The sequence below is a fragment of the Notamacropus eugenii genome, chromosome 5 (genome assembly GCF_028372415.1).
Source record: "Notamacropus eugenii isolate mMacEug1 chromosome 5, mMacEug1.pri_v2, whole genome shotgun sequence".
Lineage (NCBI taxonomy): Eukaryota > Metazoa > Chordata > Mammalia > Diprotodontia > Macropodidae > Notamacropus > Notamacropus eugenii.
In genome coordinates, this window is record NC_092876.1 from 54,391,486 (window position 1) to 54,406,128 (window position 14,643).

Consider the following 14,643-nt stretch of genomic DNA (forward strand, 5'->3'; position numbering starts at 1 on the left):
CCAATTCACTGCTCTGCCAACAATGTATTAATGGGCCTGTTTTCCCATAACACACCCAGTGTGGATCATTTCTATTTTATCTTTTATCTTTCTTCTTATCTATCTTTTATATTTGCCCATTTGTTGGGTGTGAGGCAAAACCCTAGAGTTATTTTCATTGGCATCTTGCTTATTTTTAGTGAATTGGTACAATCTTGCCTATGATTAATAGCTTGCATTTTTTCCTTTGAGACTACCTTTAAGCACTTATCCATTATCTATTAGGGATTCAAAACCTTTAAAAAGAACTCTCTACAAGTAAAATAGAATTCTTCAGAAATGGGTAGATTTCCTCTCACTGAAGGTTTTCAAACCAAAGCTAAATGACTTCTTGTTAGAAAAGGGATTCTTGGAGAGGTAGAGGTTAAACTAAGTAGACTTTGATAACTTTTCAAATGCTGAAATGCTCTAATTCTTTGAGCCTAAGTTCCCATCAAAATCTCTAAGGTCTCCTCCAGTTTCCAATTAATCAATCCATCTTACAAGCATTCGTTAAGGCACATTTCATTGTTATTCAGTCATTTCAATTGTGTCTGACTTCTCATGACCCCTTTTTGGTTTTTTTTTGACAAAGACACTGGAGGGGTTTGCCATTTCCTTCTCTAGCTCATTCTACAGATGGAGAAACTGAGGTAAACAGGGTAAAGTGACTTGCCCAGGGTCACACAGCTAGTAAAGTGTCTGGAGTCAGATTTGAACTCAGGAAGACTAGTCTTCCCGACTCTAGGCTGAGCTCTCTATCCACTGTGCCACCTAGCTGCTCTCATGAAGGTACCTGCTATGTACCAAATACAGTGGCCATATGGACTGAGAGCTGGTGTCTAAGTCAGAAAGACCAGAGTCCAAGTCCTGCTTCTCACAAGTACTGACTTCATGACCCCAGCTGAGTAAGTCACTTAAACCTCTCAGTGCGCTAGGAAACTCTCAAAGACTCTAAGCCAAAAGGCAGGTGCTGACCTGCACTGGTAGAGGAAATCTGGACTTCCTTTTATCACTGAAAGCACAGACTCAGTCTCTATATCTATGCACCAGGCACTATGCTCAGCCTTGAGAATAAAACGATGAAAAGGAAAACAGTCCTAGCCCTCAAGGAACGTGAGGACGCTATTAGAGTTCCATCATTGTATGAAAAGAAGGGGGAAAGCCACAGGCAGAGGGACAGGAGGAGAATTCTGACACAAGTGGACACTTGGCTGTTCCCTCAGTACTCTGTTTCTCCATGCTATTCACTTCAGTTGGCTGAACCTTGGACAGCTGCCCCACGATGTTACTTCAAGAGGAAGCTAGGCAGAGTGGATAGAGTGCCAGCCCTACCTACAGTGAAAGCCTGGATTCAAACCCAACTGAGGACACAACCTGTGTCACCTTGAGCCAGAAACTTATCTCTCTGAGCCTCAGTTTCCCTATCTGGAGCACAAGGATAAAAATAATGCCAATAGTTTCCATTTCTCCAGGTTGTTACAAAGCTTCAATGATTATAGGGCTTGTAAAGCACTTTGCAAACCTTAAATGTACCTGGTAGTAAGGGCAAGGGATCTCCCAGAGTGGAACTCTCTCAACTAATGTAAATCACAACCCACTGATGACTTAGTAGACAAATTCCAAGGAGTTTCCTGGGGAACATAGAAGTGAAAAGATTTAATCCATGTGATACAACTAGTAGGCATAATGGCAGAATTTGAACCCAGGTTTTCTGGTCTCTAAGCCCAGCACTCTGAAATCTGTGCCTTACTGCTTCTCAAAGTCTACCATAAAGTATTACGCTTATAACAGGAGAACTGTTAGAATAAAGTACTTTTCTTGTAGCTGGGCATGATGGGAGATCCCATAAAGCCACAGCACTCATGGCCGGCTCCATGGTAGGTACCTCATTCAAACAGTTCAAGGAAGTCCCTTAATCACTTCCTAATAAATGTATAATGCTTTAAGATATACATACATATATGTGTATATACATATATATGCTTTATATGCACAGATACATACATGTACGTATATTGTATATATGCACATGCATGTAGATATATATACTGACATATGTCAATTATTATTCTGATCCTTCTTATACTACTTCCCACACCCTACAGCCCCACCTCTCTCCCTCCTTCCTCACTACTTTAATCCTCCCCCCAGGCTAGGAGGTAGGTGAGTTTGGGGGTATTTACATATTCCCTTCAGCCCTGTCCAGGGGAGAATGAGCACAGACTTAGCCCTTGGGGTGCCAGGAAGGAGAGAGGCACTCTATAAACCTGACACATTTTGTTTTGCATAATTATTTCCTTCACTGGTTTCCCCATCATTTTTTGCTCAGTTAATTAATCAAATCTGGTGGTGTATGCTATTATTTTCACAACCAGCTTTGCAGATTTTTTTAACAGGCTGGTTTGAAGCCAGAAAAGTATACCAAAGAGACCTGAGACTTGAGTAGGAGTTTTATAAAGTAAGTAGGAGAAGAGAGGAAAGGGGAGAGGAGGGGAGGGGAGGGGAGGGGAGGGGAGGGGAGGAGAGGGACAAACAGAGGCAGATAGAGAGACAGAGAGGAGGAGGAGACAGGGAGAGAGAGAAGAATCAGTAAGACCTATCCAGGGATTGTTAGCTCCATTGCAAACAGCCAGACAGTATAAACATACCTTGGCACATGGCTAGGAAACCTTTCTGCCTGAGATCAGTAGGGCATGTGAATAGGAGCTCAGTGGCCAGAGACCTTGGATTCCCTATCCTTGGTCCTGACCTGCTCCAGCTAGGCTTGTCAGGCACTGCCTCACCTCAGCCCCACACAGGACCCAATTCCCTAGATCCCCTGCTCCTGTGTCTTTTTTCACTGCCACCCCCAGTGTGTCTGAGGTTGAATTTGAACTCAAGCCTTCCTTACTCTCCATCTAGCACTCTATCTGCTGCGTCAGTTATCTGTCCCAAGTGTAAAGGGATCTGTTTGGATCTATTTGGTCTGTTTGGATTAGACAACTTTCTAATTTGAGAATTCAAACACCAATAGCTAATGTCTGTATGGCAGCAAGGAGGCACAGTGGATACAGTACCAGCCTGGAGTCAGGAAGATGAGTCTTCCTGAATTCAAATCCAGCCACACTTACTAGCTGTGTGACCCTGGGCAAGTCATTTTACCCTGCAATGCCTCGATTTCCTCATCTGTTAAAAAAAATGAGCTGGAGAAGGAAATTGCAAACTACCCCAGTATCTTTGCCAAGAAAACTCCAAATGATGTCATGATGATTCAGACATGACTTAAAAAACAACAACAAAAAATTTGCATAGCCCTTTGCAATATCCCTGACCAAGATCTCCTTCCTCCTGAGATAATCCATTCCATTTTAGGACAACCTTAATTGTTAGGAAGTTATTGGCTTTCCCCTCTGACTTCAAGCCTAAACTGACCTCTTTCCCACTATAATAAATCATTTAACAAGGACTTATTAAGTGTCTACTGTATATCAGTCACTACACTAGGCACTGGAGATATGTCCAATAAATGAAAAAAATTCTATTCATAGAGAGATTACAAATTCTAACATGGAAGATGTTATACACACACATATATGTGTGTACATATATATTATATATAATGTATATATATGAACTCATATATATGTGTGTATGTACATGAAAATAGAAAATAAATATAGAGAAAAAGTACAGCAAAGTTAAATACCCTTATTATTCTGCAAGGTTCTCCAAGTTCTGTCTTCTGGGACCAAGCAGGACACTTTGTACCATGCCTGGCACATAGTAGGCACCTAAAAAATGCTGCTGGTTGAGTGATGGACACAGAACAGCCTTCCAAATATTTGAAGACAGTTTCTGAATTGGGTTTTTGCTGAACCATACATTAGGTAATAGGGAGCAACATAGAATAATCCTGAAAAGGTAGATTAGAACCAGATTCTACAGAAGAACTTTAAATGTCAGCAGAGGTTTTTTTTCCCCTAGAAGTAATAGGGGATCACTGGAGTTTATTAAGTATAGGACTGATATGGACAATCCTGTGCTTAAGGAAAATCACTTTGGCAGCTGTACAGAAGATGGATTGGAGTAAAGAGAGGCCCAGAGCACAGAGATCAGATAGAAAGCTGTTCCAGAAAACTGATGATATCCAAGACCAGGGAGGTGGTCTTGTGAGTGGACAGGGGAAGTACATGAAGAGACATTATGGGACTTAAATAAAAAACACTTATCAACTGATTGCCTCTAGGGAACTCTGAGGGGGAGGGAGGAAAAGGCAGGGAGAGAGAGATAGAGACAAAGAGATTCAGACAGACAGAAGAAAAGATACACACAGAGAGAGAAGGGTAGGGGATGACTGAGATATAAAATCAGGTGACTGAAAGGCTAGCAGCACTATCAGTAGAAAAGATTTCATTACCATTTAAATAATTGTAGCTGGGATTCCGGGGCAGCTTAGGTAATGTAGTAGATAGTGCTAGGCTTGAAGTAAGGCAGACTTGAGTTCAAATTCAGCCTCAGAAACTTCCTAGCTGTGTGAGCTTGGGCAAGTCACTTAACCACTATTTGCCTTAATCCACTGGAGAAGGAAACCACTTGAGTATCTTTGCCAAAAATACAAACAAAACAAAACAAAACAATAACCCCATGGACAGATTTCTATGGGGTCACAGAGTTGAACACAACTGAAATGACTAAACAACAGTTAGGATTCCGGGTTCTGAATGATAAGAATACTCGAATCTGAACTACCCATATCACAGGTTGTTATGAGAAAGGGGCTCGCTCTGTGAACTGCAGGAAGCTATAGAAAAGAGAATTAGCAGTCTGATCTGTTAGGCTAGAAGTCAGGAGATCTGGGTTCAAATCCTGCTGAATGACCCTGTGCCTTTTACCTCTTCCTCTAAAGCCTATAAGCCCTTGGATCATAGCTATAGAGCTGGAAGGCCATTCAGTCCAGTCCTCATATTTTACAGATTGGGAAACTGAGACCCAATAAGTTAAGGTGACCTGTCTAACATCACGCAGAATTTAAAAGTGAAATTTAAACCCAGGCTCTTGGACTCCAGAGACAGAGCTCTTTCCACCATACCATTATATAGTTATAACCCAATACTAGGTCTTGGGTCAAGAGAAGTCCATTGAGCAGGGTCAGTTGATCTGGAGACACTTGGAGACTCAGAGACAAGGGGTCACTATTCTGAGCTGAGGTTGCTTCTGTGTCCAGTCCAGCAGCCCCTGTCAAGGTTGTGCCTGGGTCATCTGCCCAGTTCACCCCTTCCTAGTTAAAATTGCTTCTGTGTGATTGTGTCTAGTTTCCCCAGCAGTTGGAGGCAGTATAGTATGAGGGAAAGAAAACTAGATTTGGGGCCAAATGACCTGGGTTCAAATATAGGCTTTTATATTCTTGGTCTGTCTGTCCTCCTCTATAAAGTGAATCAGGTAGGAATAACCCATCTCCAAGGTCTCTTCTCCCATGGATGCTATAAAGCTTGGAACCTCAGGATGCTCAGAAGAAGGGAGAGGACTCTCTGGGGACCTGAGAATCTTGGTTGACTTCATTCTCCCCTTTGGGGCTCCCATGATGATCCTCCCTAGACTGTGCTTCTCTGACCAGGCACTACCTCCCTTGTAATGGTCTTTAAGCCAGATGGACCCCACACATCTGCTCCCTCTTAAGCAAGCAAGTGCAAGGCCATTCCTGTTGCCATCCTGCCACCATGTGGCCAAGAGCTATATGACAGCTGTGGGTCCCATTCAGGCTGAGTGCATCTACAGCAAGGGTTGCTCTGGAGGTGACTTTCTGGACCATGAGTCCGACCCCATCATTTTACAGAGGAGGAAACCGAGGCCCAGAGAGGCCACATTGCTTGCCTAAGGCCGCACAGAGTGAGTGGAAGAGCAAGAATCCAAACCCAGGCTTTCTGATAACAAATCCAATATTTGTTTGTTTTTAATCAACCACGTTGAGTTCTACTTGTCTGCTTCTTCTTCAGCCATTTGTTGGGGACCTGTTGTACAGAATACTGTGCTAGGGGTTGTGGAGGATGCCAGGGGGCATAAGGCGTGGTCCTGCTTTCTGGGAGAACCTAGTCTAGCTGGGAGTAAAATATATCATCGATGTGTTAACAATGGTAATGTATGGCAAAAATGGGTTACCCTCCACCTGCCACCACACCTGAGGATCCCGTTCATCCACCTTGAAGCTCAGCCATCCAACATTTATTGTCTCCTCCTATGAGAAGAGGAGCTCCTTGAGGACAAGGTCTGTTCTGTGTGCTGGGTACTTAGCAAAGTACTTGGAACAAGCACTTAATAGGAAGGAAGGAAGGGGGAGGGAGGGAGGAAAAGGCAGGGAGGAAAGGAAGGAGGAAGGGAGGGAGGAAGAGGGAAAGAGGAGGGAGGAAGGAAAGAAAGGATAAATTAAAGTACAAGGTATTAGTGGCTAAGGTCCAAACAAGTGGAAGTGTCCAAGGTATTACAAAAAAGAAAGAGCTCTCCTGACAGGAGAAGGCTTGAAAATATGACTGGGATTAAGTGCAACAAGAACATTTTATAAAGAAGGAAACAGAAAGGAATCTGAAGGGAACAACCAGCAAATAAATTACCATAATTATTTTTTCCAAATTCATAGTCTATTGTTTTAGTTGAACATTATTTATTTGAAACATTTACAATCTTCTGGTTCTACCTGGCACAATGCATAGAGCACTGGGTCTGGAGTCAGGAACACTCATCTTCCTGAGTTCAAATCTGGCCTTGGACTCTTACTGATGACCCTGGGCAAGTCACTTCATCCTGTTTGCCTCAGTTTTCTCATCTGTAAAAATGAGCTAGAGAAGGAAATGGCAAATCACTCCAGTCTGTCAAGAAAACCCCAACTGGGTTACAGTCAGGCATGAATGAAAAATATCTGAACCACAAAAGGTTCTAAGAGTCAGAGATGAGAATAAGAAACTTTGTTTTGGACATGTTGGAGCTTTGAGGTCATCAGGTTTGAAATGCCCATCGGGCAGTTGTTGATCCAAGTATGGGGCTCAGGAATGAGACTGGGGCTCCGTAGAGATTGTTGAATCCATGGAGGCTTAGGAAAGGTCTGCACAGAAAAAAGAAAGGGCCCTCTAGGAGGATGTCCACAGTTAGTGATGATCCAGCAAAGGAAACTGAGAAAGGGTCATCAGAGAGGCACTAGGGGAGCTCTGCACACTCAACCATCTGCTCAGGATTTGAGAAATAGCACACTGGTGGAGAGAGCATTCGATTTGGAGTCAGGAGACTTGGATCTAAATCCTGGTCCTTCATCTTCCTGATTGTGTGACTTTAGATAGGACTTTCAACTGCTCTGGGTCTCAGTATCTTCATTTGTAAAATGAGGGGTAGGTCCAGATGACATCCAAAGTCCCTTATAACTCTTAATCTATGTTCCTGTGAATGCATATGGTATATGTGGGGAAAATGAGCAGACACGGATGCTTAGGGAACAAAGGTAGGCAGGCATGAAAATATGTGGGCATGTACATCTGTGCTCTGTAACATATCAAGAATGTATCTGACTGTGCTGGAGATGCCCCTGGACATGGATATCTTTTTTTCCTCCTTCTCCCTGTCTCTGCTTCACTATGATGCCTTATTCTCTATTTATATTTGTCTCCTTCTATGTGTATCTCTCTCTCTAAAAAAAAGTCTGTCTCTACTTCTCTGCCCATGTCACTTTCTCTGCTCTCCTCTCTGTCACTGTCTGTTTACTTTGTTCTCTTTCCCTGTCTGTCTCCATCTCCCTCTCATTGTCTGTTTAATACTGCAGATTTTCATTCCCAGCCATATCTCCCTGTCCCCCATGATCTTACTGTCTTTCTCTCCTGTCTTCTTTCTCTCATCAGACAATGATAGTAACGACAGGCAGAATATGACTTCCATTTTCCTTTCTATGTTTCCTGTCTACTCTTTTTGTTTGCTCTTCCTGTTCTTAATCCTGTCTTTGTCCCTGACCTTGTTTCTTCTGCTTCTGTCTCTGTCTCTTGACGCGTCTCTGTTCTGCTTCACCCCACCTTTTGGGTGCTATTCTCTGACCCCACCTCTTGGTCTCTCCTTGATCAGCTTGTCAAAGGCCTCAGATCTGGACCACCACTGGGTGGCTAAGGCATGGCTCAATGACATCGGCCTGCCCCAGTACTCCCAGGCCTTCCACAACCACCTCATCGATGGGAGGATGCTCAACTCTCTGATGAAGCGAGACCTGGAGAAACACCTGAATGTGTCCAAAAAATTCCACCAGGTCAGCATCCTGCTAGGCATCCAACTCCTCTACCAAGTGAACTTCAGCAAGGAGGTAAGAAAAAGGGCATGAGTGAGACGCCATCCAACCTGGGCTCTGGCCTGGGCCAAGCAAGTGCTGGTTCTGAATCTATGCTTCCTCTTCAAGGGTCTAACCAACTTTTCCATCCCCCTGAGGCTTTCCATGGAAGGAAGCCAACCTCAACAAAGTTGGCCCAGTAAAGAGAGCTGGATCTAGATTTATAGGACCCAAGGTTGAATCTTGGCTTTACCACAAACTACTTGTGTGACCATGAACAGGCCAGTTCTCTTCTCTTAAAGCCTGTTCTTTCATTTGTAAAGGGAGGGAATTGGACCAGATGGCTTCTAAAGGCCCTTAATCCGGTGATCTGGGCTCATGGAGGCAGGGTCCAACTAGTGGTCGATGATGATGACGATGATGATGTCAATGACGATGATTGACGATGATAGTGATAACAATGGTGGTGACAATGATGATGACGACGATGAAGGTGATGATGATGATGACAATGATGATGACAATGATGATGGTGATGATGATGATGACAATGGTGATGACAATGATGATGATGATGATGGTGGTGATGATGACAATAGCAATGACAATGATGATGATGACGATGATGGTGGTGATGATGATAACTAGTAATCTCAGGTTGAGTCAGCTCAACTTATCAGAGCTAGGGGCTTTGGGAATGTATGAGGTGGGATGAAAAAAGAATGAGAAGGGCTCCTATGTAGTCTGAAGTTTGTTTAACCTCATACAAATGTCGTGCAAAATAACATTGGTCTTTTGGGAATCAGCTGTTCATACATATTTTGTAAGAGAACTTGCCCAAGTCATTCCAGTAATGGAGCTTTCTTCAACCTAAAAGAATAGGGTAGGACCCCTTCTGCCAAGTGGGCCCGAGCTGTCCCCAGGTCTGGCCACTAGCCATGACATCCAGGGGTTGAAGCTACCATGACCTTCTTCAGAAAAGGATCAACATGGCAGGGCTGCCCCTGCAGACCTTTGCCATCTGGGTTAGAACAATCAGCATTTAGTGGAGAGATAAACAGATCTGGAATCAAAGACTTGAGGCCTTGGGTTCTAATCATGAGCTGTGCTATTGATGAATCTAGCTATGGGATCACTTAGCTCCTCATCTATAAAATGGAAGGGCTGAAATAAATGATCTCCCAGGTCTTCTAACTCTAAAGCCTATGGTGTTATGAAGTACTCTTCCCATTTCTCAGAGAGAAAAACCAAGGAATCGAGGAGAGATGGAAAGACAATGATTGTAGGAGCAAGATCAGTATATGCCTCTTGCTTCTCTCACTAAGATTGCATCCATCTCTTAAATTCTAAGAGTCCTTGTATTGCCTTGTTCTCAGCTCATTAGGTTTTTATTCTTAAAGGTTCTCCAGGAGCGACGGGCTCGTTGTGAGACACAGAACATTGACCCTGTGGTCTGGACAAACCAGCGAGTGCTCAAATGGGTACGGGACATTGACCTGAAGGTATGGAGCTTCTGGGAACCGGATTAAAATGCAAGTCTAGGTTGATGGATATGCAAATGTTGGTGCACATCAATATTTTCCTAGGTTTGAGCCATTAGCTCTCTGATAGGAGCCATCAATCAACAAGCATTTATTAAGCACTTTCTGTGTACTAAGCACTCTGACAAGTGATGGGGATACAAAAAAAAGCAACAATAGTGCCAGCCCTCAAGGAGCTTCTTCTCTAAAGGAGGAGACAAGATGTACACATGGGTATATGTGCAATGCACACAGAGTAGATAGAAAGTAGCCTTAAAGGGGAAGGTGCTAGCATCAAGACTGTAGAACATAACACTTTGCCGAGTACTGAAGAAAGCCAGAGATTTTAGGAGATGGAAGTGAGGATGAAAATTCTTCCAGATATGAGGAACAACTAATGCAAAGGCATGGAAGTAGGAGATGGCGTGTCTGTGTAAGAAGTATCATGTAAGAAAGATGGGTGGAGAGGCTACTACCCTAGTAATAAGAAAGAATACGCTGTCCTCCAAGACATAGCCACACTTGGGGTACTTGGCCTATTATATGATATTTTGATATAGTGGACTTGGTGTCAGGAGATCTGAGTTCAAGTCATGGCTAGTATATCTACTTAGCTATGTTATTGTAGATAAGTGCTTAATTTCTCAACTTCATTTAAAATGAAGACTTCAATTTACATACAGAAACTATGGAGCTTTCTACAGTCTAAGATAATAGGGTAAGGCTCCTTCTGCCACATGGGCCAGAGCTGTCCCCAGGTCTCACCAACAACCAGGACATCCAGGGGTTCCCGCTGCTCTACCTTCCTGTTTAACAGAGGATTGGCATGGCAAGGCTGCCCTTGGGGATCTATATAATGTAGACTTCAGCTGTACAGTTCTGGCATTTCTTAATTCACAGGGCTATGGTTAAGAAAGTGCTGTAGAAAGATGAAATGTGATTGTGTCATTATCTGAAGTAATGGGAATAGATGGGATGGAAACATTCACACTCTCTTGCCTGGGCCATTTGTGGCTAAAGGAGCGCATTTGCCAGTGACTGGCAAGGATTAGAAATCGATTTTCCTCATGGACATGTTCAACAGATCTCTGCCCAAGGCATGCTAATAGCTCATAAAATGGTACACAGTAGAAAGAGCTGGATTAAACCTGTATCTGATTCTAACTACCTGTGTGATCTTAAGTAAGTCACTGAAACTCTCTAGATTTCCATTTCCTCAGTTGTAAAATGAGGAGGTTGGACTAGCTGACCTACCAGGTCACTTCCAGCTCTACCGTCATTAGTAATCCTAGAACTTGCTGGTGTTGGAGGTGACGTGACTTGCAGAAGACAGAGCTCTTTCTCTGTGTGAAGGTAACTGTTCCCCAAAGGAAATGGAACCCTTGGCCTCCATTAACACTCTGTGTTAACCCACTGTACCAAGCAGCCCCCAGACTAATCCCCCTGTTCCCAACTACGTACCTCCCTTAGGAGTATGCAGACAACCTAACCAACAGTGGTGTCCATGGAGCAGTGCTGGTCTTGGAGCCCACGTTCACAGCAGAAGCCATGGCAACGGCCCTAGGCATCCCCAGTGGGAGGCACATCCTTCGGAGGCATCTGGCTGAGGAGATGAATACCATCATCAACCCTGCCAGGTGAGTGTGGCACCTTTACCTCTTTCTGCAGCCTTGGGCAGGGGGAGAATGGAGCAAGATAAGATGCTCCAATTTAGGTGCTAAGAAAGAATACCTGGGATGTTGGTGTTGATAGTATGGAGCCTTCCTTGCCTATATTTGTGGAGAAAGAAAAGAAAAGAAAGAAGGAAGGAAGGAGAGAGGGAGGGAGAGAAAGAAAGGAAAAGAGGGATAAGGGAGGAAAGAAAGGAGGGAGAGAGGAAAGAAAGAGAAAGAGAAAGAGAGAGAGAGGGAGGGAGGGAAGGAAGGAATGTTAGATGTGGAAAAGACTGCAGAGATCATTGAGAAGACAAAAGCAGGAGAGGTGTGGGAAAATTAAAGAATGACATATTTTTGTCTCCCTATAAGAACTTCCTAACAATCAGAACTATCTCCCCTTAGGAGGGGCTTCTTTTCTTAGAACAGGTACTAGATTGTCCATCAAGCAGAGGCTGAATGGTTGTCTGATAGGGCTGCTTGCTCTAAAGGGGATTGTTGCCCTGGATGGGAGATTGGACTAGATCACAGAATCATAGATTTAGAGCCAGAAGACGCTTCAGAGCCCATCTTATCCACCCCCACCAAATGAGGAACTCAGGCTTTCTACTGAAGGGAAGTGACTTACCCAAGGTCACATAGGTACTAGGAAATAGAACTGTTGAGGGTCTATCATTCTAGTTTGGAGAGTTTCTTCAGGCAAAACCTTTTCTTATTAATACAATAAACTGGAGAGAGCACCGGACTTGGAGACTCAAAAACGTAAATTTGAATTTTACCTCATACACTAGCTGTGTGATAATGGGAAAGTCACTTAACCATTCAGTTTCCTCATCTGTCAATAGAATAATAACACAACAGTTATCCCTTCCACACAGCAGGGATTAGGGGCACAGTGCCCCCTCAATCTGGAAAATCTGGGTAAAATATTTTGGCTCTTCCTTCATACCAGAAAAGTCTGAATTATTATGGTATTAGAAGATAAAATATGCTGACATTATATAATACTATATACATATTATGCTTTTCTGAGTTTTAAAACCTTTTCTGTGTTGTCTGTTAACTTTCGCATGTTGTTTGCAGCTTCTGCAAAACTCCCCCCAAATTCCCATTTAATTTCTCATGCTGACCTGAGCCATATTGAAATCACGATGGGGAAAGTCACAATGCGGAAGGGGCAGCGTATTTCCAAGGGTTATTGTGATACTCGGATATGAGAGTGTGTTTATTCTCTTTGCAAACCTAAAAACACTACCCCCCAAAATATGAGTTATTACACATAGAAAATAGAGGAGAGATAAATAACAAGATAGATCGACTGATAAGTAAAATAATTTATTCAGGACCTATTCTGTCCTAGACTCTGGGTTAAGTACTGGGGATGAAAACATTAAACACACACACACGCACGCACGCATGCGTGCACACAAGAATAAAATCCAAGGTTGTCCCTAGACTCAAGGAGCTTAGCTCCTATAGAGAAAGACAAAGCATAAAGGGGAGCTGGAAAGGTGGGAGATAAAAGTGCTGGTGAGGAAGCAGGGTGGTGCAGGGAGAGTGTGCATTGGATATGACTGGAACATTACCCCCCTCCCTCATGAAATGATGATGGTGACCAGAGAATCACCAGTAGGAGAGTAGATCCCAGGAGACTGGTATCTTAGGATTCACCACCAGGAAGCATCATTAGAATATTGGTATGAAAATAGTTCTTAATTCACTTCAAACTCAGATTCTCTGGACTTCTCCTCCTCTTCAACAGTAGTCTTTTCATTTTGGGAAATCTTTTGCCCTGAGGTCCTGCTCTCCTGATTTGTGACTCCTTATTCCTCTCCCTTGGGGAATTTAGGGGGCACCATCATGCACAGAGCATTTGGCCTGGAGTCAAGAAGACTTATCTTCATGAGTTCAAATCCAGCCTCAGATGCTTCCTAGCTGGGCAAGTCATTTTACCCTGTTTATCTCAGTTTTCTCATCTGTAAAATGAACTGGAGAAGAAAAAGGCCAAATCATCATCTCTGCCAAAAAACCCCAAATAGGGTCACAAAGAGTTAGACATGACTAAACAATGACAACAAAATAAAACGTTATCATGTAGCAAACCAAGATTGTACCTCAAGTAAGCTCCTGCCCAGCCACCACCTCCTAACCCCCACCTACCTGCATTTCAGGACATATTTCCCCCCATGCCTCGGGGGCATTTTTTTTTTTTTTTTGCTATATGACCCAAACACAAAAATATTTATTTACAGCTTTGGAACTCAGGTCCACTAATAATTCTTTTTTCTTAGGGATAATTTCCTTCTTCAAAAGATGGAAGAACCACCCAAAGAAAGGGTTTGTTTTTGTTTTTCATGCTCATTAACCCAGAGTTCTTGGTATAGAGGGAAAAGAAAGGCAAGCATCCCCTAGTAGGGCTGAAAGCAAGGATGGGCAGGATTGAATGAACTCAAATTCTTTCAGGGGACATTAGCCCAGAAGGGAAGGAAGCTTGAAAGAAGAAAATTAAAAAGACATAGAGACACAATTCTAACAAAACAGAAAAAGGGCAGTTGTCTCCAGAGATTGACGTCAATGTGTAGGAAGCCCATAAACCAACTGAAAGATTTAAAAATATGTTTTTACTTATGTCTTTTGTTTTTACATCACCCAAATTCCCCTCCTCCCTGTTCCCTGACTCTCATTCCCATGTTATTTCTATTAAAAACATCTATAGGCTCAATCAATGGGGGCAGGGCATTTTCATTCTCAATCGCTGGTCACTGGCATGTTTGGCAAGTGGTCCAATTTTATCTTTATCCCTCTTCAAAGCTTGTTCTATTACGGGCCCCAGACACTCTCTGCCCACTGAAGCCTGCCTCTCTGAACTGAACTTCTGATGTACTTGGGTTGCCCTAGACTTCCCATTGGGTTATCCCATGTACCTCAAGCAATACTTATGTATAATTATGAACTCAAAATATCAAAGCTGAGAGGGCCCTTAGATCACAGAATGTCAGAGCTGGGTGGGACTTTGGAACAGAAAATGTCAGAGCTGGGAGGGTCCTTAGAACCCAAGATGTCAGAGCTGGGAGGGCCCTTAGATAATATATGGCTTAATTCCCTCATTTTGCAAGTGGGGAAACTGAGGCTCAGAGAAATAAAATGACTTGCCCAGGGTCATATGATTTCATAGCAGAGA

General features: G+C 43.2%; 1 protein-coding gene and 1 long non-coding RNA gene across 4 annotated transcripts in view; one reads left to right on the forward strand and one right to left on the reverse strand.

The window, feature by feature from the left end:
• Positions 1-14,643, forward strand: part of KAZN (kazrin, periplakin interacting protein) — a 1,379,110-nt gene that overhangs the window by 1,350,114 nt on the left and 14,353 nt on the right. The window contains exons 13-15 of the mRNA XM_072608938.1: positions 8,095-8,326; positions 9,691-9,792; positions 11,281-11,447. Of these exons, the coding sequence (XP_072465039.1) occupies positions 8,095-8,326; positions 9,691-9,792; positions 11,281-11,447 (501 nt within the window). The remainder of the gene's footprint in view (positions 1-8,094; positions 8,327-9,690; positions 9,793-11,280; positions 11,448-14,643) is intronic.
• Positions 1-14,643, reverse strand: part of LOC140504239 (uncharacterized) — an 85,618-nt gene that overhangs the window by 12,970 nt on the left and 58,005 nt on the right. Inside the window, exons 4-5 of one of the 3 annotated variants that reach the window (XR_011967017.1) lie at positions 11,272-11,413; positions 6,677-6,830 (exon numbers count right to left, since the gene is read on the reverse strand). The exons of 1 other annotated variant lie outside the window; for it this stretch is intronic. This is a non-coding gene — a long non-coding RNA (uncharacterized lncRNA). Of the gene's footprint in view, positions 1-6,676; positions 6,831-11,271; positions 11,414-12,776; positions 13,451-14,643 lie in introns of those variants that run through there. One more of the 3 variants, XR_011967018.1, reaches the window with a different exon arrangement.